Source organism: Archocentrus centrarchus, chromosome 2, assembly GCF_007364275.1.
Source record: "Archocentrus centrarchus isolate MPI-CPG fArcCen1 chromosome 2, fArcCen1, whole genome shotgun sequence".
Taxonomy (NCBI): Eukaryota; Metazoa; Chordata; class Actinopteri; order Cichliformes; family Cichlidae; genus Archocentrus; species Archocentrus centrarchus.
Window position 1 is genome coordinate 19,915,557 of NC_044347.1, and position 26,110 is coordinate 19,941,666.

Consider the following 26,110-nt stretch of genomic DNA (forward strand, 5'->3'; position numbering starts at 1 on the left):
AAGCAATCATACCATACAGTCATGACGCATGCAGCTATTATGCATAGTACAGTCTGGCTACGCCTTCTACATATATGCAGAAAATACTTCCAACATAACCGCAGACATTTATGTGTATGGCAACATTGTGGCTTTCCTGGTGAAATTTCCTACAGGAAAAGAAAAAAATGGATGAAAAGTTACGCAAATAAAGATACTTGTGACTAACAAGGTGGTAAATCAAAAAAATTGGTGAGTAAAAATGAAAAAACAGGGGGAGATACAGGGTTACATTTTTTATTCCTTTACCACTGCTTTTGGAAAAATCTCTCAATGAAAACCATGTGGCAAAAGCCAGTATGTGTAATACCCTGGTTACTCTGTTAAGACAAACAAGTGCAAATATCTGACTGTGAGTCACTTCACGTATCAAACACACTGTTTAAACTGAAGATGATTGGGCACCGAACTCGTCAATACTGCTAAGTACGAGTACTAAGTACTGGGTTAAAGACGACAACAGGGAGTGAGACCATGTGACATCTCAGGTGTGATTACACTTTTCAATGATGATGATGATGATGCAACTTTTAGTGAGTCATCGACAGCTCCATCGTCTTCATCAGGTAGTTCATTAGACAGTTCCACTGTGTTGGTTGGCATTTTAACTTAGCATTTTTACACTGGCTACATCATGTGAGACAGTGTGCCTTAGCGTGTAACTGCAACTATTAATAATCTGACATTGTCATTTTATACTGTAAATATACATAAACACTGCGACAGTGACATCATCATCATCACAGACACTGTCAGACAGCGACCAGCGTGGTGTGCAAAATGTTGGAAATGAATAGCAAAACGTGTTCATTGAAAAGTACGGAATTAATTTGTGAGCGAAAATTTGAAATTTATTATTTCAAAACAAGTAAAGTGCTGAAAAAAAGGCACCATTGGATACCAGTATCAGTTTAAACGTGAAAGATACCCAACCCTACTAATCAGCTGCTTTGATTGAACATTAAAGCACCAAAGAGGCAACTCTGGAACTCTTTGGTGATTTAATGTTTGTCTTTGAGGACTGACGGTCATTTATCAGCTTTCTGAATGAGTCCCATCCTCGTGTCTAAGTTCTTTCCTGTCATTTCAGCCTAAATAACAACAAAGTGACGACTGAAAATGATTTCCACCTCTTTAAAAAGCACCATCGATCAAGACCAAAATCTGCTGTTGTTTACAAAAAAAGAAATCTGCCAGTTCTTGCTACTTTGACAGACTTTTAAAGCTAAATTAAGTGCTGGCAAACCTTCACAAAACTGAGAAAGTCAACTAAAGAGGACAAAGAGGTCCACAGTGATTAGATGAGCAAAGCTTATACAAAAAAGGAAGAGCAGAAGGACTCAGATGAATACTTAGAATACCTGATATTTAACTATTGCTACTACTGAAACATGATGGCTTAGAAAAAGGTCAATACGAAGTCTGAAAAGGGTATAGTAAAATAAAAGCTGGGCTTCGATTTTCAGGAGAAAAAAAAATTGTAAATGCACCAAAAAAATCGAGAGTAAGTTATAATATTGATTTGCATATTTCATTTCTGAACTTTAACATTTGCTTGCATATGCCGTAAGCCTAAAGCGGGACGCACTACCAATGGTATATTGGCATAGTGGTCCATTTTCTTGCAGCCTGTCAGGATTTTTTTTTTTCCCCCCATTTTCAAACATGCTAGGCTTGCAGCAGTTCTTCCAGCCACCTGGTAAGAATTCCTATAGTGCAACATTTTTTGCTCGAACATGACTGGATCAAGCGCTTCCTTCTGCTGTTTTAATCTAAACAATCAGCCACTAATGATGATTCAATTAAGGAAGACCATTACTCCCAAGAAGATCAATCAATTTAGTCATCACAGCTAAGCACTTTCTGTTTTTTCTTTTTTTTACAAGCCAGCAGTGGCAAGGCCTGACTTCAGCACACTGCTCATCTGAAATGTGTACATCTCATCCCAAACCTGCTGGGTGTTTTTGTAGGGTTTCCAAGAACAAAAAGATTACAGAGAAACAAACACATCACTGTGTTCCTGCTGGCTGTTTTTCAGCTGTATCAAACACACGGTCCGTCTGTACAGTTTATTCCCCTTCAGCCTGTGAGAACTGTTACATGGTGTCATCTGTGGCTCGAAAGGGAGCTTTGTCAGGTCTGGGGGAAAATAACCCTGCTGATGTCATAATGATATAATTTGGACTATCTCAGTTTCAACTTGGAGGCAAAGCTCAAATTTACAACGTGAGGCCTGAGCTTCAGTTTGGAGTCAGAAAGAAATTATCCTATAATGAAAGATGCTACTGAGTTGCATTATGAGGATGCAGTGCACTGGGGACTTTGTCCAAATGTTAGATTCAAAGTCATAACATATCAGCCTCTGCAGCTTTTAATCTTGACTGTGTGCCTCATAATCTGTTTTTCACCAATTTCCTGGAAAGTCACAAATGTACAAAAATATCTTTTTCCCCCGGTATGACTATGCATCATCACTCAACTCCATCTCGTGTATCTGTGCGGAAGATTTGAGGGTGCACTGTAGCACTTGAGCTATTATCCAACGGAGCGGCTTCACCATGTGACTCATCAACATCAGAATCCACTTCATGACATCACGATGCATGTTTCGCCGAGCCTCGTCAGAGCCCTCACAGTGCACAGTGGCACGATCAGATAAACACTTGGCAGGATGTATTTTTTGAGAAAGTCAAAAGTGGGAAATGAGGATTTATCATTGTGGCTTGAGTGGAGAAGTGAGAGATTAGCATCTTAAAATCTTTGAATCGGGGCTTGGTTCATCTCGTAGAGGAACAGAGTGTGATGAGCACTAAATGGCTCCTTCTGGATCCTGTGGTTTCCTGACATCCATTCTTACAGCCTTATAGGCAGATTGCAACCACACACACAACCACACATCACACGCATGCAGATAAAGCAAAATACACACACACACACACAACAGTGTGAATGTCACACATCAGAAGCCATCTGCCTAACACCCACCCACCCACCCAACCCCCTTCCAGTCAAGCATAGCCCACGATCATGCTACACTGTACATTTGACTTACCCATCAAAGGCCTCTTTATATATATATAAATTATATATATAATTATATATATTATATATATATAAAAAATATATTTATGTGTGTGTGTGTGTGTGTGTGTGTGTGTGTGTGTGTGTGTGTGTGTGTGTGTGTGTGTGTGTGTGTGTGTGTTGAGCTACTTCCATCAAAAAACACACAGCACGAGAGCACAAAAGCAGACTCACACACACCCGTCCTCTGTACACTCACCGCCTCAGAGTCTTCAAATCCATGCAGGTACAAATTGTCATACATGGAGGTTTGATATTCCAGCGAGCGCCTCTAGAAGAACAAGGGGGTAAAAAAAAAAAAATAAGAGTGGAGGCGGAGGAGGAAGGAGGGGGCACCCGATATTAAAAAAAAAAGGATGGATGGGGGGTTGACAACAATCCCTTCTCTCCACAGCAGAGAGGAATGATTAAAAAAATATAAAAATCTCTCCCCTCCCGTTGGATCACGCCTGACTCTAGAGGCCCGTCGCTTGATGGATGCAGCTTCTCCCCGATCCCAGAGTGCTGCTGGCTGGCTTACGTTATAGGATGGAGAGGCTCTCCCTGGAGGTAGCCCAATGCTGGCATTTCATTTCATCAGGCTTCCACGCGCACACCCACACAGACACACACATATACACAGCGAGAGCAGCAGAGGCAGCAGCGGCGGTGGCAGCAGAGCAGTGGATCCTTCCTCAATATCCAAGCCTGATGACAGAGCCAATGTGCAAGAAGCTGATTGGCTGACTGGCTGTCCACTCATCTTGGATGAGCGCTCTCCTTGATTTTTTTTTTTCTTTTTTTTTAGTGCGGGGAGGTAGCAGGGATCGGGGGAGGGGGATGGGGGAGCAGAAGAGGGGAGCAGCATCCTCCATTTCCCTGCTACCTCTCTTCCTCACGCTGCTTATTTATTCTCCAGAGAAAATTAAAAATATATGAAATGTAGTTCCAATAATAGGAGAGCTAATGAATGTCAGTATTTGATAAATGTATTTAACTGAATGTCAGTTCATTTTCCTTTGAAAATCAATTTGAGGTTGACACATTTATACTACTAACACCACTAAAATAAAAGTCAGGTTGTGGTGTGGATTCAAACTGAGCCATTCACGATTACTCAAAATACAGTATTGTTTATTTTTTTAGGGTATTTAACTACCAGTGGCACTGCTGTTGATGGCAATAGCCACAATTTAGAAATACTGAAGTCAGGAGTTCAATACACAGATGCTTTTCATTTGAAATGGTAGAAAAACACAGAATCTGTTCTATTTATGTATAGATGTGTAATTAATGTGATCAGTGACACCTGTGCTGAGCCAAAAATAGCTGTTGCTGAAAAGGTCTAGTCCAACTAGACTGAAACAACTAATAATTTAAACATCGTTATTCGCTTAATCATTTGGCATCTGGTATTTATAAATGAAAATAAAACAATAAATGAAAATTTAAAAAGTAAAGAATAGATAGGAGAAACATCCTTAAACCATGTTATGAGTGTTGATGTTGCATAGTTTGTCCACCAGAGGGCAGCTTCCCTTTTGGTAACACATGTTTGGGATGCCACAAGCATAGGCGTAGGAACCGGGGGGGACGGGAGGGGGACATGTCCCCCCCCAATATTGGAGACTGGCGCATTTGTCCCACCCAAAAATTACACCGCAGAGGAGAAAAATCTTTAACTCGCGTGCTTTTATTTTGAAGGCGCAACATAGCGTCATGCCACTGTGCTCCCCCACTCCCCTCTGAACGGCTCTGAGTGTTCGGGAGGCGGAGACAGCGGCAGGAGCCATAAACTCTTTTGAATGAGGTAAAATGGTCTGTTGGGAATGTTACCATGAATATGGCTTGTTTATAAGGGCTTGTTGTCAGTTTGCTTTCATATATAGGATAATCAATTTGTGGCTGCAAATGAAAGGCGCAATAAACATTTTGGCTCTTTTGCCTAGGCCAATGTTTTTTAACCCTTTGTGTGCTCTGGCACCTGATTGGCTAAATGCAGGACTGTAAAGAGGCACACAGCTTGTCTATTAAATGTAAGAGGTATCACTTATTTATTTATGTTGGTTTTTTTTTTTTTTATTGATATTTATTAGATTTTATTTTTGTTGGCCAAACAAACAGAGTTTCAAACTGAATAGACATATTTTAAAGCTGTTTTTTACTTAAGGTTGATATTAAAAAGTGCATAATTTGTTCATTACATTGTTTGTAAGGCTTCTTTCATGTCAGAACATTGTTTAATTAAAGAACCAGTTCTATTGCCAGTCAATCTATGTAAATGCATTTTTGACCAGTATTAAATGTTTTCGACCAATAAAACATATCAAACTTTGCACTTGTGTGTGCTGCTAAATCATTTTTGAGCTACTGAAAAATTTAGCTTGCTAGTATATGAAGGAGTGTTAGGGCCACATTGAGAAAAAAAAATAAATCATTTTGAGCATTTTAAGAATAAAGTCAAAATTTCGAGAAAAAAGTCGAATACTCTAATACTTCTTTGTACTAGTACCAGTGCAGCCACCTGATAAAGTAAGCATACAGCCTGGAATGACATGGTCATTATACTTGATAAAAGACTCAAGCCATTTTGTTTGGTGGTTTGCCCACAGCTTACCATTATAAAACATATACATATGTAAATTATACATCCAATAATATAGGTGTACACAACACTATTTTTCAAAGAAACATCTAAAAAAGAAGAAAGTAAAAGATCAAACAAAATTTTTTTATGCTTTGCTCAGAGTATTTATCTTATCTATCCAGTTTCCAATATGTGTCTCTCCCCAATAGTAAACGCATTCCTACACCCTTGGCCACAAGCACAACGACCAGCTAAATCTGGCAAAACGTAAAGCGAGAAAATAAATAACAACACATAACAAACTTTAGGGAAATCTGTTTACAGTTTGCGTGTCTGAAAGAAAACAAAAATATCCGCTGATATGTCAGACATTTAAAAATATCGGTATCAGTATCAGTCTTAAAAATCCTATATCAGTCACGCTCTGGAAAATACAGTACCTGGCAATCACCTTATGAACAAATAAGAAAATAATTTTTGGTTTAGTATCAAATATGCAAATTCTCAAAATCGCAGGAACAGTTCCAAATTCAAAGACATTCAGTTTTTAAATAACAAAACAGAGAAAGTAAGTAAATTAGCACATTTAGGAAGGTTACTGCATTGGTAAACTAATCAACGGCGTATTGGAACAGCTTCATTATTGTGATTATTAGCTAATCATTTCAGCTTCAAATTTTGTCCACGCAAACTGGTAAGCATACTATAACTTGTGCTGCTACCATGTTGCCATGTTGTGTGGCACTGTTGCCTCACGGCAAGAAAGTCCTGCGTTTGAATCCACCATCTGGCCGGGGCCTTACTGTGTGGACTTTGCATGCTCTACATGTGTTCTCTCCAGGTAGTCTAGCTTCCTCCCACAGTCCAAAGATGTGCAGTTGGTGGGGTTAGGTTAACTGATGATTCCAAAATGCCATAGGTGTGAATGTGAGTGTGAATGGTTGTCTGTCTCTCTGTGTTAGCCCTGCGACAGACTACAAACCTGTCCAGGGTGTACCCTGACTCTCACCCAATGGCAGCTGGGATAGGCTCCAGCCCCCCCACGAACTTGAAAAGGGTAAGTAGAACAAAATGGATGGATGGATGGATGGATGGATGGAGGAAGGGGCTATAACTTATCAGTGCATTGGATCTCAACACTTGAATGACAGATTTAACTAACTACTCCTATTGGTTTGGATAGCCAAACTAGCAGCTGCACTAGCCAAACCAATGATTATCATCAAAATATGATGACTATAATCTTTTTCACACTGATGCTTTTGTTTTGTTTCATGCGCTTCCCTTTGCCTAACAATGGTATGCTTTTGTACCTACCTTACCTATAGGCACACACTAAATCACTGTTTAGTTTACTTGAGCCAAAATGACTAAAGATGGCCTTTGGTCAACAAGAAAAGTACATTATCAACTCTTTGAAGTTTGGCAAAGAATAACAAATACAAGAATGTTTCAGCAAATGTGCAACGTTTCAATAATTAATGATAACAGATTAAAAAAATAGATCAGTGATTGTACACTTTGTCACAGCAGTGGCTGCTTGCAGTCTGATGGGGCCAGAATCGGAATGAGAGCTGAGCGAAATCAAAACAATCAGAAGTGAAATTTAAAATATTGCACTGGCGTCTACAATAAACTATAAAATGTTCTAGGCTACAACCAGCCCTCTGACACATGTATGACTGTGTCAGACGGCTGATATGACCTTGTTGTTTTTTTCTTAGTTTTTTCACGTTAGTGTTGAGCAATATATCAGATTGGTTCTAATATAGCACTTTTCTGCTGTACTGGAGCACTCAAAAGCACTTTACCCAACATTCATAAGAGTACTTAAGTATTTTGCATAAGGATACTTTGATATGCAGACTGGAGGAACTAGTGATTGAACCACCAACCTTCTAATTAGTAGGTGACCTGTTCTACCTCCCGAGCTACAGCCCACATTATACACTACTGTGACACACGAAGCCACATGTAGCGGCGGTCATTTTGGAAACGTTTGTATGGATCGTATTGGAACAAATGACTGATATTGCCGTTGCACCCGGTTGAGGACTGACTCTGCAGCTCTGTGCCAAAACCATCATTTTTTGTTAACAGAGCCTAAAAATATGTTATTAATTGTTTTGGTTGTTATAGTTTATCTAAACGTAGCACAAAAAAGTAAAACATTTGTGTTTGGTCAAATATTTCTTTGTTGTATTACTGTTGTAAAGCCTGGTTTTTCCCCCTTAAATGGAGCCACATTTGTAAGGAAAGTGCATTTGTGGGTTGAGCAGCAAAGTTGAGTATGTGGGCTCCACCCATGAAAAACTTGGCAAAAAATCTCAGGCTTTCCAACAGTACATGATTTATTGTCAAGAAGCATTGTTACTACAAAGAAATCATAGACCAAACACAAATTTCCTTATTTTTGTGCTAAGTTTATGGGTTTTTTGTTGTTTTATTTTCTTCAAATGTACACATAACAGAGGAATGGGCCACTGTAACCCTATGTAAAGGCCCACTTATACAAAAATATTAATAAAAATTTTGTTCTGTTATATCAAGAATCTTAAAGAGATCATTACACAAATTTCTGGACATACTGCCCAAAACTACAAGATAGTAAAAATGGACTGTCCCAACCTGGAACTTAACTAGTGTTTTGAGGAATAACTAAACTACATCATATTCATATGTAAAGAATAAGCCAGCATACTAAATAATCAAAATATGTTGTAGATTTTATACAGTTGCAAATTTATTAGACCACTAACCAATGTAAGGTTTATGTCGGAAATTAACAATTTTTTAAGTTTTTACGTTTTTTTAGGCGAATCATGTTTAGCATCACAGTGTGTTATTGGTGCACTGCCTCCTTCCACTAGCTGCACATTACCACCCCCTGCTGTCAAAAGCAGCGTGTAGCCATGATTGTGTGATTGAAACAAAAAAGCATGAGTCAGAAACTTGAAAGGGTAAAAAAAAACAATCACAAATGCCTTTTTTTCCCTTGAGGATTGGAGATCCTGTTCAGTAAGAACCTCATGTGCTGCGGCCCATTTACAGCACACAGTAATCATGACAGTAAAGCTTTGAATCCAAAAAAGGACCAAGTAAAGATTTGAGACATAAAAAGGATACAAGGATCTCTATCAGGCAATAATAGGTCACATAATAGAGCACATGGTGTACACTTTTAGGCCACAATTTACTGTAAAAAGAAAATATATATATATATATATAAAATGTTTAATCTGTCACAATGTTACTATTTTTGTTGTCTGTGTGTTTTTGTTTTTTTTTTAATTATCCAAGTTTCCACATTTGGAATAAATGCACAGAAATATCCATGTCGAACCATAATTTTCCTACCAGTCAGATCTTCTGCTCTCTGCAGTACCTGTCTGAGGATGAAGCTGGTGGAGGTGGTGCTGCCATCAGACCTTTTGAGGCGACTCCTCCTGGAATAAGTCCCTCGATTGACCTGAATGGAAAAAAAAAAAGGAAGTCTTAAGCAGCCGCTGCAATGTCACTCTAAGTTTTCTTGTGAACATCTGTTACATATGGACGCTTGCTGTTACGGGAGTGAAAGTCACAGTAGGCTAATACATGATGCAAAGTGACATCCGTGCACATGCACGTCACGCAGCAGCTGATGCTCTTTCCAAGGTCAGATAAGGTCAAATTTGCAAGCCATCTGACACATACAACACAAGCTAACTTCTGCTATATGTTCCTGCATTACACGCTTGTCTTGCCAACTTACTTTTCTCCTTACCTCGTGACTTTCTTTCTTATTCTCTTCCAAAATATCCAAATATACCAGCAGAGTTCATCTCCAGGGAGCTAAATTAATTATCTGCCAGTGATTTGCCCCATTTCTGTTCAAATCTCCAGAGTTAATGACAATGTCACCGTTAAAAAGTCAGAACCTACTTCCCTGAATTTATAAAACAGGGCCATTAATCTGGGTCACCATCTCTCTTCTGCCTCTCACATTCAAGCCAAGAGCCCAAAGCCAAGAACTGATATGAAGGATGACGTTAACTAAGTCTATGAATACCCTGCTATTATTACACACAGTAAAGATCAATCACACTGGAGGAAAATAAGTTATCAGCTATCTAGCAGGGGGCTGATACATTTCCTTCTCTTTATATTTAGTATATCCACCTAAAATCTGCTCATTTTAACACTTAAAGATGGCACATAAAAGCTTATTATATCCATTGTTTAATACTATATAGTTGCAAGATAAGTAAGGCATTTCAGTGAGTTAAAATGGCAAAAAAAAGGTATGAAAAGTACAGCACAGTATAACTTTTAAAACATTAAGTGGAACCACATAAATGTAAGCATTTTCTGCTCAGAGGAGAAATGCAGGTTGTAATGTTAGGAAACATAAAGCAAATGCTTACATTTTAAGTTCTGAAGTAAAAGTGCTTCATCTGAGCCTTTTCTATCTCATCTGTAATGCTTTTATTCATATAAATAAGTAAAAAGTAGGTATGTGCAAAGTAGAAAGTCTGTGTAAAGGGCTGAAATAAAGCCTTCATACCAACTAATGTAGTTCATTAACTACACTTAAACTGTGCATTAAAATTTTATACAAGTAAAACATCACTGAGAGGTGCTTTCGAGCCTACAAATGCTATTTATATATTTTAGAGCCTGTTGAGTTATTCTAGTTACTGTTTATTAATTTAAATTGAAATGGCGTTTTCTTGCTCTTTTAAAATAAAATGTAGCCAACTGACCAACCCTCTTCTTCGATTTGGTCGCAACAGCAGCTCGTTAAAACGAGCAGCCTCGAACACACCTGACCTACCTGAAAGATGGGCGCTTGGATGCCCTCGCCAATCTTGTTCCGTATGTAGATGTGCCGGGACATTTCGGCCAGGACATCGGTCCAGAGGGCTGGCTGCTCCGGTCCAGCCCAGCGGAGGGGCGGCGGGTTCCGGGATGCGTGCTCCAGCTTCACGCCACACAGGAGAACATGAGACAGGTGTTCCTGCTTGCTCCTCCTGCGCGCGCCGGGAGGTGCGTCAGACACACTGCGGCCGCTCGAACCACTCAAAACCAGATGCGCCCTCATGATGGACGGAACTATTTTAGAAACAGGCGGGGGGGTGTTGCCATTAAAAACGCTTCAGGTGACTATTTTAAACAGAGCAGGGAGCTAATTTTGGCTCGAAGCAGCAACAGAGAAAGATTAATTCTGCAGTTTATTGGGGCAAGAAAAAAAAACAAAAAAACATTGCCAGTGTTGCTGTATAATATAGAAGAATACAACAACACAGTCCACTATGTGTTCTTGTAGATGGTCTATTTTTTAAGTACAGTTATTTTCTTTTTGCATGTATTCATTAGTTTAGTTTATTAAGATCTCCACTAACTGCAGCAATGCAACAGCTATTCTTCCAGATCCCCAGATATTTACATTAAACATGCACATACAAAACAAAACAGATACAAACAACAAAAGCAGCTCCTTTTAACACAAATGGTGCCTTAAAACAGGGTAAGCATTAATAATATTTACATAGTATAGCGTTTCATTAACCATCGTGACTAAAGTACACAAAGAAGAATTCAATTTCATAGTAACATTTTCTAAATGTGGTCAATAGTCATACCAAATAAATATGTTGTTTTTGTTTTTGTTTTTTTATCCAGTTTTACTGCTTTCTTGTGTTATCTGCAATCAATTCTATTCCATCATAACCCTATATGAAAATGTTCCTTTCACTGAACTGGTTCCTGCTCTGGGTAATACAAATTCTCTGTTAGACTATTTGTGTCTATCTACACTGGAATACTTTTTTTATATATAAGAATAGTATTTACAATATTTGTACAATATATGTAACAATAATATTTCTAATAAATACAAGTAAAAATAATCTATATTTTACAGTTAACCAATTCAGACATTTATGCATTGTTCCAATATTTGTTCTGTACCTACAACAAAGAACCATTTGTGGTGCTCTACTTTAAACCATTTGCAGTTTCCTAATTTGATCCATTGTACCACTAGCCCATGCTGCTGGACAATAATCAACATGAGACAATATCAGTGCTTGGATGAATTGCCTAATCGATTTCAAAAAATTTTACATATCTTTTAACTATAGAAATACCATTTCCCATTTTAACGCTTTATTAAATAAGTTTTGTCCAGGATGGTTTTCTGTCTAAGATTACACCCAGGAGCTTGGTCTCATGGATTTGCTCAACAGACACATAGAAACCTTTAAAACCAGATTCTTTTCTAATGATATAGATAGAAACAATTATTGTGCTATTTCCCTTCACATTTAAGTACTGATCGTAACTCAGAATTTAAAACCACATTTAACTCCTTTTCAGTTTTAGCTGCTATGTATATGGTTGAATCGTCTGCATAGAGAGAAATAGTAGCTTTTTTGTAGGACAAGTGGCATCTCATTTGTAAAGATAATATACAACAGTCCAAGACAACTTCCTTGGGGCACTCCGCACTCTACAGCCCTAATTTCTGAAAATGTTTGTTTCCCATTACTCAGATAACTCCTCATCCATAATGATGCATACTGATTAGGTATTCGTGTACAAAATAATCAAAAAAATTGATTACACAAGAAAACTGGGGATGAAATATGCTACAAATGTTGTGTTACTGACAGAAATGCCAACAGAACTAATGTAATAAATGTTTTCCTACATTTTAATATTTTCACAGATTTCAATTATTTTTGCCAAAAACTGCAATAAATACCTTTGCCTGCATAAACAGAAAGTTCACTTTCTTCTTCGCAGTGTTTCTCAAACCTTTTGCCTTTTGAGTCCTTTAAATAAATCAAAGTCACGCACCCAAAAAGTAAATGAGTTTTCAGCGAGGGAGTTTTGTACAGTGATAAGCTCTGTTTTTTCATCCCTCTTCTGTTAATTGTGAGTTATTGTTATCTTGTGTTCCCTTGGGGCTCTTGACACCCAGGACTACTGAAACGACTGTTGTGCATCTAATTTAGGCGCACCCCTGTCAGAAAATCTAAATTTAAAAAGAAAATCCCAAGACAAATAATACCAATAATTTTAGCTATGATAATCTCACTGTTTCACTGTTTTATGCAGCCTGGCATGATTACCTTTTAGTTTTGAATCTTGGTCTTGGCTGTTTTAACATCACCAGGATATTACCTGCACAGCTTCAGCAACTCCCACTGCTAAATGGTTGCCAAGAGATTCTTTTTATTTAAAAGCCCACACCAAAGCTGGTTTCCCTCCAGACATACCAGTGAGTTCATCTGTTGTCTCATCAGCTCTTCCAATAAGCTTTTGGCTTATTAAAAAACATTTTTATGTTTTCCATTTCTCTGGACCTGCATCACCAAACTGCATGCATTTCAGCCTGCACCTGTGTAAGCAGGTATCAATGATATGAGGCGTGCATAGAGATCAGTTTGCCTGGAGTTATTATTCAGTCCCAAGAAAGATCTGGAAATGTGAGAACTTAAAAAGAAATTAGTAGTTACACGCTGTATATATTATGTTTATTTTATTTGTGTAATTAATATTAAGTTAAGGCAATAACAGCTTTTCATTTTCTCTGCAAACCCCACTCTCACGCTGCCTCACCCTTTGCTCAGCAGATGGCAGTATAATCAAAGGAAAAGTAACAAGGAAAACCTAATGTTTATCGGATCCCCAGTATAGGGAAGAGCACGACTGAGGTGTGTTTTCACCACTGCTTATCCATCCATCTGGATTAGTACATCAGATAGATAAAATGATCTGTGGTGTATACGCCACAGATGTATCCTTTAAGTGCTGTCCCCTAATCCCTTCCATGTCTCCTTTATTTTAGGGAGAATTCCAGAGAGATTTTTTTGATATAGTTCATGTGCATCACTGTACCAGGTGTCTGTGGTCAGTTGCCGTAAAATACAGCACACATCATTTATAGGTCAGTGAATGGACTGAAGTAGTCACCATCAACTTGATGGACTGTCCTGTATCTGAAACAGCACAGATAAACTGGGATCCGTACTTACTGGAGGAGCTCTGGCTGCAGTTTGTCTAACTGTCTAACATTGAGATCACAATTTTGGTTTCATTGAGAATTCTTCTAATATCTTGAGAGTAGATCTGCAACATTTTTTTTTCATAAAAATAATTGAGTTTATATTGTCACTGATCATTATCCATCCATCCCATCCAGTTTATACAGCAAGCTAGCTCCTCCGTTAGTCGGCCAACTGAGACGCTGAGTGGTTATTTTCTGTGCTTTGCTTGTTTTTTTGTTTGTTTGTTTGTTTTCTCTCTGCAAGGTACCTGAGTGCCGCTGGGCTCACCTGGTCAATAACACAGTTATTGTATAGCCTCAGAATGTCTTAGTCACTATGCTTTTAATAGCCATCTCTTCCCTCACGCAATCTGTTGTACCTGCAGGCGTGCACTGCATGAATCCTGGATGAAAACATCCTGGTCCACTGGCATGGATAACAAATCTAAGTAGAAACTTTATTTTTGGCTCCTTCAGATGAAGCATGTGATGTGAAGTATCCCAGAGGCAACAAATGGGAATAGCAATGGCTCTTTGTGTGTCAGAACTTTTTTTTTTTTTAAATAATCTACTGAAAAACTTTGATACACAGATTTATGTCTTCACATGTTCAGAGCCACTTTGATCAGACAAATCTTTGAACAAGTGAATGTAGCGGATTAACTGGCTTTAAAGTGGACGGATTATGTTGTTTTGCTCTATTTTGGGACCCTATAGACTGCTCAACATTGTAAGATGTTAAGACAACCAGCTCCCTTACAGAGGTCAGGTTTTGTTACCAGAGAGGACACAATCTTAGTTACAAAAAACAATTTAACTAAATGCTTTTATGTCTTAGGAGGGTGGTTGTTGTATTTAGGTATGAGATTAGGAATAGCTCAGTTAAAAAAAAACAAAAAAAAAACACCCAAAAGGAGTAAATTTCAAGGGTGGATCTCACAGCCTGAATTTGACCTCTCAGGAGTTTAATCTGTTTGAGTATGCTTAGGATTAAAGCTATGGATTAGGGTCAGCTAATGTTTCTTCTCAACTAAATGAATAGAAAGTGGAAGAAAAACATGACAGAACTTGTATTTGGCAACAATAAAAACCTCTTCAAAATAATAAAATCAAATATGGATAATAGATTCAACAAGGTGCTGGAAACATTCATTAGAGAGTTTCCTCCCTATTGACACGACAGCATCACACAGTTACTGCAGACGTCCCAAAGGTGCTCTACTGGATTGAGATCTGTGACTGTGGAGGTCATTTCAGTACAGAGGACTCACTGTCATGTTCAAGAAATCAGATTTTGATAATTTGAGGTTTGTGACATTGCACATTATCCTGCTGGAAGCAGCCATCAGAAGATGAGTACACTGTAGTCATAAAGGGATGGACACAGTCAGTAGAAATACTCAGGAGGTTGTGGCATTTAAGCAACACTCAGTTGGTACTAAGGGGCCCAAAATGTGCTGAGAAAACATCCCCAACACCATTACACTGCCGCCAGCAGCCTGAACCATCAATATAAGACAGGATGGATCCTGTACTCCAAATTCTGACTCAACCATCTGCATGTAGAAGAGTGGACATCAAGACGTATCAGACCAGGCAACATTTTTCCAGTCTTCTGTTGTCCAGTTTTGATGAGCCTGAGTGAACTGTAACCTCAGTTTCCTGTTCTAAGCAGGAGTGCTCTTCTGCTGCTCTAGCCAATCTGCTTCAAAGTTTGATATGTGTGCTCTTCTGCATACCTTGGTTGAAACAAGTTGTCACATTCGAGTTACTGTTGCTTTCCTATCAGTTTGAAGCAGTCTGGCCATTCTCCTGTGGCCTCTGGCATCACCAAGGCATTTTCACCCAGAGATCAGATTTTCTCTCTTACAGACCGTTCTCTGTAAACGTTAGAGATGGTTGTGTGGAAAAATCCCAGCAGATCAGCAGTTTCTGAAATACTCAGACCAGCTGGCACCAACAGCCATACCACATTCAAAGTCACTCAAATCACCTTCCTTCCCCATTCTGATGCTCACTTTCAACTTCAGCAGGTCATCTTGACAGTGTCTACATGCCTAAATGCCCTGAGTTTCTGCCACGTGATTGGCTTCTTAGATGTTTACATTAAGAAGCAGTTGTACCTAATAAAGTGGCTGGTGAGGGCAGTTTATCTTCTTTGTTCTGTGTAATATTTATGGACTCTACACTCCAGTTTTCCTGCTCCTAAATGGGATGGGGTGGAAAAAGAAATTCACATGAATAAATAAATTAATAAAGTGCATGTGGGTTGTCTATTTTGGTGACCCAGGGGTTTTTTACCAGCAGATTAAACTCGCAGACAGTAGAGCAGAACTGTTCATTGGACTGTGAACAACAAACACTGGAGTGCCATCCGTTCAGGGCAGCGATGTGAAGGGGAGCACTGGGGACTTGATGGGTAGACGCTGCTCTTTTATTAAAAATGGGAGCTAATCAGTGCTTGCTGCTTTTGCTAAATAGTTATTAAAATATTTAATAAAAGGAAGTATTTGTACCTGTTGCCGTGCCATTTAGTGTGTACATGCACACAGAGAAAAACACAACTGCCTGTGTATGTGTATTTTCTGGCACCGAGGTGTGGCTTCCCCAACAGCGGACATAGCTGTTACCGCTATGATCAAGCAGCACTGCTCTTACCCGGTGTTAGTGGGAAACAGGATTACAGCCTGAACCGCAGAAAGCAGGATTTCTAAGAACTCTGCCTCACGGCGCCTTTTATCTTACAGGAGCAATAATCCCACAAAGACTGCAGTAAAATTAAGAGTGGGCAAGCAGCAGACCTGACTGAAACTTTGAATTCCATCACTAATCTAGAGTTCTTCAGCCGTGCCTATCCCCAGACCAAATCACCCATATGATGGCATCTCTAACACAACACAATTATCTGCATATATATCGGCTTAATGAGTGATACTTCCGCAATGGTTAAGCCACCAGTATGGATTAATTAGTATTTAACCAGGTGCAAATTCTTAACTGAAATCATATTTTTAATGCTAAAATATAATTGTTGTTTTCCATGAATTTTTACAAAGTTAAAGTCCTCTTTTAACAAACTAGTAAAGTGTGCAAGTAGACAAACAGCAGAAATGTTTTCAGGTTTACTGGAGCCTTACCTTCCTTCACATCTCCACCTGCTTCTATTATTTATCTTTTATACTCTGTTGACCTGCAAAAAATAGAAACTTAATCACTGTGTTATACAAAATGGTGAGGTTACCATTTTGATTTACCTGCAGGCTCGTCCGCTCTCAAGCAACGTCAAATATTAAAGACATAAAGGAAGTGGAGGCAGTGAAGTCACTAAAAGAGGAGCACCTTGTGACCTTTGTCTTCCCTTTGCAGGCAAACCACTTTAAAAGAAGAACACCTGAGTGAAGAAAAGCTATATTGGTAATGACTCATATATCTTTGAGCCCATTTTGCTATTTTGGGGGACTGGATAGTGATGTCATATGTATAAGTCTTTTCAAAATAAAATACTTTCTGACACTGTCTTTGTGTCTCTTCATCTTATTTGCATTTGCTGCTGCAACAGCAACATTTTTCCACTGAAAAATCAAAAAGAAATCAGAGAAAATATTCATTGTGCTTACTCATCGCTTTCTCTAACGGCCAACTGTACAGGCCTGTCCCCCCAGTTTGTCACTACAAATGGGGTAATGGGGGGGGGGGGGGGGGGGGGGGGGGTGCATGCCTCTTTTAAGGTACAATGTGTCAGCAAGCTCAATAAAGTAACAGATATTCTGCAGAAACCAACCAACACAGAGGGTGTAACACAGCGGGGCATCTTGAGACTGCCTGTGCACACTTTCTCAGCATTTGGCCTCGTGCCTTGACAGCAGCATTTTTACTAATAACATTCACGGCTGAAGAAACAATCATTTTTATATAAGCAAACTGCTGACAATTCAGTGGCTCGCCACTCCTAGGTTGGGAATATTGATTTTGTTTTTAATACACAAAATAAATGTTACAATTAAATCTATTGTGCAGTTGTTTGGAATTCCAATATTTTTATTCCAATATTCATCATCCTCAAGGTCAATATCCCTATTTTGATCACGTGTATCCTCGGGTACTACTGCCTGCACTTTATCTTGTTCAGAAGTAGGGCTTAGTCTCATTTAGACATATTTCCTCTCATCTGTCGGGCATCCCGGCAAATCCTCCTCACATTTGTGATGTCAGTCTGATGTTTGTTTGTTTAAGCAATTCACTATTATCCATTCTGAAAATGTGACCAATACATTTGTTGTTCAACACACACTTCCTTAATAGGAGGGGTCTTTGGGAGCTCTCGAAGTTGAGCATTACCTGTTTTAAAGCTCCAATCTAGCTCTCCTTCAGCATTGACTTGGGCTTCTTTTCTTGTGCACGTATCCTCCTTTCATCAACTTGCCGTATCACCTCACTCTTCTTTATTTCATTTGCACACAGCTCCAAAGTTTGCATGCTGTGTAGAACATGTGCTGTGATAAACTTCATTCACATTTGCAAATGGGCACAATGATCCATAAGAACATGTTTTAGTTGTTTTGGTTTCTGAAATTTAGCATCAAATCTGGCACCAACGGGCTGCAAATTGTTGCTGGAACTCAGAGGTGTTGCCAAGATATTAAAAACATTGCATTGTCTGCAGAGCATACTAGGCTCTACTTAAAAACCACTGTCTCAGTTTTGAAAAGAGGCCATTTATAGTCCAAAATGACTACATTTCATCAGAAATTTGAAGGCACTTTTTTGATACATTTTTAAAATAAATGGCCTCATCATCAGCATACAGAAGTTCTTCTCTTGGATTTGTACCTGTTGCTGATGTGAGAGCTCTGTGGGGGAAAAAAAAAAGCACTACCAATCAGAATATTGGCACCAAAATTTATTTACTTTTGATCTTTTTTCTTGTTGTTTTTACAGTGTACATTATAGAAAAATATAGAGTAGCAAAAGTTCACAGTGTCCATAAGGCAGTGTTAACTCACATCAATCATATTTAACATAAGTGTTTTTGGGAGCAAAACAAATCCATTTCGGGGTCCTTTCTTAAAATATGAGGATATATTGTGTCCGATGTGGATCCGATTTGACACCAAAGCGGCCTTTAAATACAAAAACACAACTTTTTCTGCCGCATACAGGGTAGCAACACCCCAAATTTTAAAAAGACATTTCCATTTTCTTGGTTAAATACATACAAACATATGTACACTTTACACAAACATGGACTGTATATTCATGAAAGAATGTCAGTACATGCAGTAACTTGTAATGCAAGTATATAAACACACATATTGATCTATTGGGGCTTTTTTGTTTCATGCAATGTAAAAAAAAAAAAGAAACAGGTGCATCCATTTCTTGGTATTTACAAATCAGAGACACAAAATATGCAATACACATTTTACTGCGCAGATTATCTAATCATTAACAACACATAGCTTGGATTTAACAAGAAAATATCTGTACTTGCATGAATGGTTCAGCATTATTTAAAGCCCCTGTATGCAGACTTTACAGCAAAGATTTTTGATTAAAAAAAAAATTACACAATTCAGTTCAAATTTGTTATGATTTGGGATTAAGGGTGCAGAGTGTTTTTGGTATTACCAATTAGATTTTGCAGACTAGATTCCAATAACAGAGGAAACTTAATTGAGCAACCCTGCCAAACATCCCCCTATTTATTTAAGCTAATAATTTCCCCAGGAATTTTATTACATTATATTATATATTATTAAAAAAACAGAATCAAAATTGGCATGTTGTATGGAAAATTACCCATGGTTTAAAGAAATAACAAATATCTGACAAACATATTATCATACAAACATATACAAGTATCTGCAATGCTCTCCAAGTAATGTCCCACCACCTTCAGGAGAAAAACTGTAGACTGACATCATTTACACTCACCGACCACTTCATTAGGTACACCTTGCTGGTACCGTTTCAGACCCTTTTTTGGGTTCAGAGCTGCTTTAATTCTTCATGGCACCGATTCAACAAGGTGCTGGAAACATTCCTCACAGATTTTGGTCCATGTTGACATGACAGCATCACACAGTTGCTGCAGATTTGTCGGCTGCACATCCATGATGTGACTACTGTTCCACGACATCAAAAAGGTGCTCTGTTAGACTGAGATCTGGTGACTGTGGAGGCCATTTGAGTACAGAGAACTCATTTTCATGTTCAAAAAAACCAATTTGAGATGATTTAAACTTTGTAACATGGTGCATTATCCTGCTGGAAGCAGCCATCAGAAGATGGGTGGTCATAAAGGGATGGACATGGTCAGCAACAATACTCAGGTAGGCTGTGGCATTCAAACAAAGTGTGCTGAAGAAATTTCCTTCGCACCATTCCACCTCCTGCCTGAACATTTGATAAAAGCATAATTCTGATCCCACCATCTGAAAGTCACAGTAGAAATTGAATTTTATTAGACCAGGCAATGTTTTTCCAATCGTCTATTGTACAATTTTGGTGAGCCTGTGTGACCTGTAGTCTCAGTTTCATGTTCTTAGCTGACAGGAGTGGCACCCAGTGTGGTCTTCTGCTGCTGTAGCCCATCCGCTTTGAGGTATCATGGTTTGTGCATTCAAAGATACTCTTCTGCATAAGTTGGTTATAATGAGTGTTCAGTTACTGTTGCTTTCCTGTCAGCTTGAAGCAGTCTGGCCATTCTCCTCTGACCTCTGACATCAACAAGGCAGATTCACCCAGAGAACTGCAGCTCACTGGTTATTGTCTGTTTTTCAGACCTTTCTCTGTGAACCTTTGAGATGGTCAATTCAATTCAATTTGGCTTTATTTGTACAGTATAGCGCCAAATCACAACAAAGACCCTACAATAATACAGATAAAACCCAACAGTCAAAACAACCCCCTATGAGCAAGCACTTGGTGACAGAATCAGGCTCAGGGAGGGGCAGTCATCTGCTGTCACCGGTTGGTTGGTAGGAAAATCCCAAAAGATCAGCAGTGCCTGAAATACTCAGCCATGCCACATTCAAAGTACTTAAATCACCTTTCTTCCCCATCCTGATGCTCAGTTTGAACCTGCTGAAGTCCTGATGCCTAAATGCATGAAGTTGCTGCCATTTGATTGGTTGATTACATATCTGTTTTGACAAGCAGTCAAATAGGTGTACCTAACAAAGTGGCCAGTGAATGTAAAGTGACACGTGAATTTTTTTGGGACAGTGGAAAGAGAGTGAAGTAGCCATAATAATATGAAAAAGCCAGATAATCTAATTTAATGCATTTTTTTCCAGCTGCTTAAAGATTTACTCATTATGACTTGAATTAAGATATGCAGGGAAAAACACTTATAGTCTTTCTTAATTGAAAATACCAGTGTTCAGCACATTTTATAACATTTTACACATATGCAGAACATTTCTGACAAAGCAAAATCTTTTTGTTTTTCCTGTTCTGGAGCAGCACTTGTTTCCCAGTCACTTCAGTACATTATTAAATAAAAAAAAAATGTAGATACTTGAAACCAGCATAAGCAAGTTAATCACAAAAAAAGTTTGTTGCATGAAATTAATATTCATTTGAAAAGTCTAAGACTGACTAATGAATTATTCACATTCTGTTGAAACATACATGAACAGCTGTATTGTTTTTGGTGATTTTTGAACAGTAACCTTATAAAAACGGGCTGGTGTGCCCCACATGTTTACATAGCTCAATCAGCAGATAGAGATACCAATACAAACAGTGAAATCCATGGACACCCCTAAAACAATTCATTTAATCTGCTTTTAGAAAAGTCGGCAAACATGCATTTTTACCAATGTACAGTACGCAGGCGAGTGTGTCAAAAAATGTCCTCTTCGAGTCCATTGTTTACCCAGCTAAGTATGAAAATTAAAGCAAATAAGCTGCCAGTCCTTGTTAATTTCTTAACTTTATTCAGAGTAGAGATGTTCCATCACTTCATTTATCTGATTTTTTTTTTTAATTATAGATATCAGTCTTTACAAACTTAGTGTCCGAGCCGTCTGTAGAACATACTGGCCAAAATTGCATAAATGCCTCGTAACCAGTGTAAGAGTCTCTCCAGAGTCCAGTGGATTCAGTTACACAGAATGTCAGTGGAGTTCAAGCCCTGGAGGTTTGGGTTCTGCTTTCTGGTGCCCTGAGCACAACCAGAGCACTTCGGGGAGGGTGAAGTAAGAAGAAGGGGATCCCTGTAGATGGTTTCATCAGAGAACAAACAAGCCTTAAAAAAAAAAAAAAAAAAAAAATGGAAAAGAGGTCCTCCTCTGGGAGGTAAAAGTTGTCTTGGTTTCCCGCGTCTCTGTGTTCGTGGCTCACAAACAGATGCATGCACGAAATCTGAAACAAGGACCGGACTGATCTGCCCACCCGCAGCTCCTTAATGGTGATTGGCTCATTGTCTCCCCGATCAGTAAACCAGTCACCTCTCATTCTGGCTCTAACAAAACAGGGAACTACACGGTGAAGGATGGGAGGAAACAACTAGCCTGCCGGCTTTTGTGGGACGCTGAAAGTGCTGTCAAAATATAAACATTTGAAGAAATTCCTACAGTGATCCCAGTAGCACTTCTGTATATATGAACTTTCTCTCATTTGGGTTCACCTTTGCTTTACTTTTTCCTGCATTTTACCTTATTTTGTTTCACATTATTTCCCAAATGTGGGCTGAATAAATTATATTTTATCTTCACACAGTCTAGGTTGACTGACTGTGGGGAATCTGGGTGACAAGCATTTTCTTTCCAGTGAGAATTGTACAGGGAGATGGTGCACAACTTCCCATTTGAGCAGCCTATGCTCTAAATCTTTTACATCTTAATGCTCTAGCAACTCGTCAGTGATGACATGCACAAAATATAATAAAGTACCAATAACACTACTTTGAGCTGTGACACACCGAACGGCTTTAAAGAGAAGAAATAGTCCTTGCAAATCTGTTTGCAGTATAGTTTGGGAATTATAAGCAAGCTTCAGACAGCACAACCAAATTGTTTATACAGCTTCACGTTTGGGCTGAAGTCTTTAATATCTCACTAACAACTCTAAAAGAAATCATTTTGGCATTTACTTTAATACTATTTAAGACTTTGCTCCAATTTTTGAATGACAAACACCTCATGGTGGGCGCGTTTGTTCGCTGAAGCCTGGCCTCCTCTCAGCTGTGCATGTAGGTCCTGCAGGGTGAGTCTGGGTGGAAGTCGTACTTGCTCAAACCGGACGGGTAGTAGGTGGTGGTGGTGAACATATTTCCGGAGGGCACCGGGGAGGGGAAGTGGTTGCACGTCTCGTCGTTCACATGAATGTTGTTCTTGTTTAGCATCTGCAGTATGGAAAACCATTATTTTTTTTTAAAGAAAGAAAATTTGCATATTAAAGCACAAAATGTGGCTAGCTAATGAAGAAAATCAACAACTACCTGCTGACCACATCTTTACTGTAAAATTTGTAGAGTCCGTGAAGTATTTAGAAATATATTTCAAGCATTGAACAAGCCCACCTTAAACTCCATGGGGATGTACTTCTCATTCTTTGGCGTGGCGTTGCCCTGCTTATTGTACGTGAGGTGGTTGGGTGTGCTCGGGTGGATGACCGCTGACTCTGCCGACGGTCGGTTTAGGTGGTGACAGTACGTGAAGGCCAGAGCTGACAGGAGGGCTGCAGCAAAGAAACTGGCTAAGCCCACGGCCACCAACTGGAACAAGGTAAAAGCTGTAAAAAGAAATGTAGGCTAATTGTTATTTTTAAGGGGGATGGGTAATAATAACCTGAGATTACAAACAATCTAGGACACTACATAACTGCGAGGAAGGAAATAGTCTATCTAGAGGGTGGTGTAAAAATTTGAGCAGCTGTTATAGAGGGGCAGAAAATAAGGAGCTAAAAGCAACTGAAAGCTGATGTCACTGCAATATCGATTTCCCGTTTTTGGCTAATCCCATGCCACATGGGCCCGAAGTCACAAACAAAAGTCAATACGGTGCCCACTGTGTGGTACACATCATGAGGAGAAGTAAGCCAATAACTTTTACAAGAACAGCTAGGTGTTGCTACATCCTCCAATTAAACCGAGCAGATGCCGATTTGGTTTGGATGTAACACTGGAAGAAAGGCTGAAGACCCTGCAGATTTCATGCTGGGAATTGAAGAATGCAGGAGATGTGTGTGTGTGTATGTGTGTGTAAGGTGGGAACAATGTGTAATCATTTGGGGAGAGTGAACACAAAGACGTCGGCTGTTTTCACTCACTTCCACAGCTCTGATCCTCCTGACCGGGCAAAATGACTGCAGAAAGACAGAAATTAAAATAAATAAATAAAAAAAAAACCCATCAATGCAGTGAAGAAAAAAGAAATCACCGCAGCTCCGAGAGATCAAACAAGACAAGACCAGTTAATTTCTCACAAAGCCGTCCCTGTTCTCGAGGTAGGCACTGCTGACATCTCCATTAATTCATCTTTTTAATTTTCTCCAGATGCAGAGTGAACAAGTCAGCATTTAGCATGCCTGATCAAACTTTTGAATGTAACCGAATTTTTTCCAGCTTATATCAGCAACAGTCTTTAGCAAGCTTGTTTATTAGTACAATCATGTGCTTACCTGGCACCTCGTGAGGCTGGCATGGCCTAGACTGGGTGACGTTACCCTGGCAGAGACTGACCTCAGCCTCTTGGTTCTCATCGCAGCGACGAGTGCGATGCTGCAGGCCCTCCTCGTCGCAATCCCCCCACTCCGTCCATTCACCCGAACCTGCAAACAGATATTAACAAAAAGGCAGTGAGTAGAATCTTCCCAAGCTCTGACATCTCACACTCATCGGGAGCGATTTGCGGTTCGGTATCTTGTCCAAGGATGCTTTGGCATGCAAATCGGCGCAGCCAGGGATCAAACCACCAACCTTCCGATTAGTAGATGACCTGCTCTACCTCCTACCACCCAACAGGCGACTTCTCAGGCTGCACTCTTGGTAAGTCACCAAGAGTGCAGCCTGAGAAATGCTGGCCACAGCGCAGTGGTCATTATCATCATCAGTCAACAACCTTGTGTTCCTGCTGGGGTTGCTTTGTTTCCTGAACAAAAGTGTAAAATAGATGAGGAGTTGATTGCACCAATTTGCCTCCCATGTTGGCATTTTTTTCAAAGGCCAAGATATACAAGAGTTCCACCCATGTTCAGATCAATAGTAAAATTTGGGGCTATTTTATGAACCGTTTATTCCCGTTCTTTTTCTGACCTTCAAACGGATGCTGGGATAGGCTCCAGCAGCCACATTGTTTTCCTTCTCATCACAAATATTGATTCGCCTGTGTGGAGGAGATTTCCCATCAGTGGCCATAGAAGCAGCATTATTTAATCTCGGTAGAAAGGGCCGACAAGGAGAACCTACAGTATTTGTAATTGTGGAACTATGATGAAAAAAAAAAAAAACTCAGAAAAATCACTTTTTAAACCAGATTTTTTTTTAACCCTCAGATTAACCACAGTTAACAAATGAAATTGAGATAAAGAGCTCATTTAACAGGAAGCTGTAAGCTGACTTTTATCCAACGTTAATGTACACATCTAATTAACTGAACAGAAATTGCAGTCCTTTGTAGAGATTTTACTAATTGAGAGACTAATATTATATCTGCCGATAATATTTGTACAAAATAATAAAACCATCATTTCTTCACTTCACAAGCCTTTGTTCAACTGATCCATCTGTGTCCCAAATCTTATTATGGACCACTGAGCACCTTTGGTTTGTCTGAAACCTTCCATAGTGCAGCTTTACATAATGATTTCATACCCTCACACGCGTGTATGTTACAAAGGGCCTCTTCAGTATGCAGGCCTATGCAGATATCTCCTCCGTTGGCAGGGGGCGGGCTGCTGCATGCCCGAGTCCTCTGGTAGTGCCCTCCTCCACAGCTGGACGAGCACTGGGACCAAGCGGACCAGCAGGACCAGGCTCCATTCACTAGAATTAGAGTGCAAACCCATAATAATGTAACACACTGCAATGCAATCTAATGGCTGTGTATAAAAGTTGAATGTAGTTGGGAACTCAGTACAGAAGTGCTTTAAATCTCCAATCTTTCTAATGGCCACCAGGCGGTGACTCATATGGGAGCAAAAGAAGTCTATAGGAAAGGACACTATGGCTCATTTGATTTAATGATGCAGTACACATTTTCCTGATGACTTCATGGTCTCTAGTTTCAGGTCTTATGTAATACAATATGTTCATTTTGTGAATGATCATCCCTCTACTATTGAATCGAAACAGGCCATACATCAATGCATGCATGCTTTGGGATGTGACTACCTTATGACTGACAAGTCAGTAACACACAAGTGTAGAGTGACCATTGATCCAC

The 26,110-nt window shown here is 39.3% G+C and overlaps 2 protein-coding genes across 4 annotated transcripts in view; both read right to left on the minus strand.

Moving 5' to 3' along the window:
* LOC115792938 (voltage-dependent L-type calcium channel subunit beta-4-like) overlaps positions 1-10,622 on the minus strand; it is a 29,426-nt gene extending 18,804 nt beyond the window's left edge. For 2 of the 3 annotated variants that reach the window (XM_030747603.1, XM_030747594.1), the window contains exons 1-2: positions 10,500-10,622; positions 9,072-9,155 (exon numbers count right to left, since the gene is read on the minus strand). In XM_030747603.1, coding sequence (XP_030603463.1) covers positions 9,072-9,155; positions 10,500-10,562 — 147 coding nt within the window. In that variant the 5' untranslated portion in view covers positions 10,563-10,622. Of the gene's footprint in view, positions 1-3,319; positions 3,784-9,071; positions 9,156-10,499 lie in introns of those variants that run through there. The other variant, XM_030747611.1, reaches the window with a different exon arrangement.
* Positions 10,623-18,639: 8,017 nt separating this feature from the next.
* The window catches only part of LOC115792865 (semaphorin-5B-like), a 43,524-nt gene continuing 36,053 nt past the window's right edge, over positions 18,640-26,110 (minus strand). The window contains exons 19-23 of the mRNA XM_030747446.1: positions 25,540-25,710; positions 24,348-24,497; positions 23,997-24,032; positions 23,248-23,459; positions 18,640-23,070 (exon numbers count right to left, since the gene is read on the minus strand). Of these exons, the coding sequence (XP_030603306.1) occupies positions 22,906-23,070; positions 23,248-23,459; positions 23,997-24,032; positions 24,348-24,497; positions 25,540-25,710 (734 nt within the window). The 3' untranslated portion in view covers positions 18,640-22,905. The remainder of the gene's footprint in view (positions 23,071-23,247; positions 23,460-23,996; positions 24,033-24,347; positions 24,498-25,539; positions 25,711-26,110) is intronic.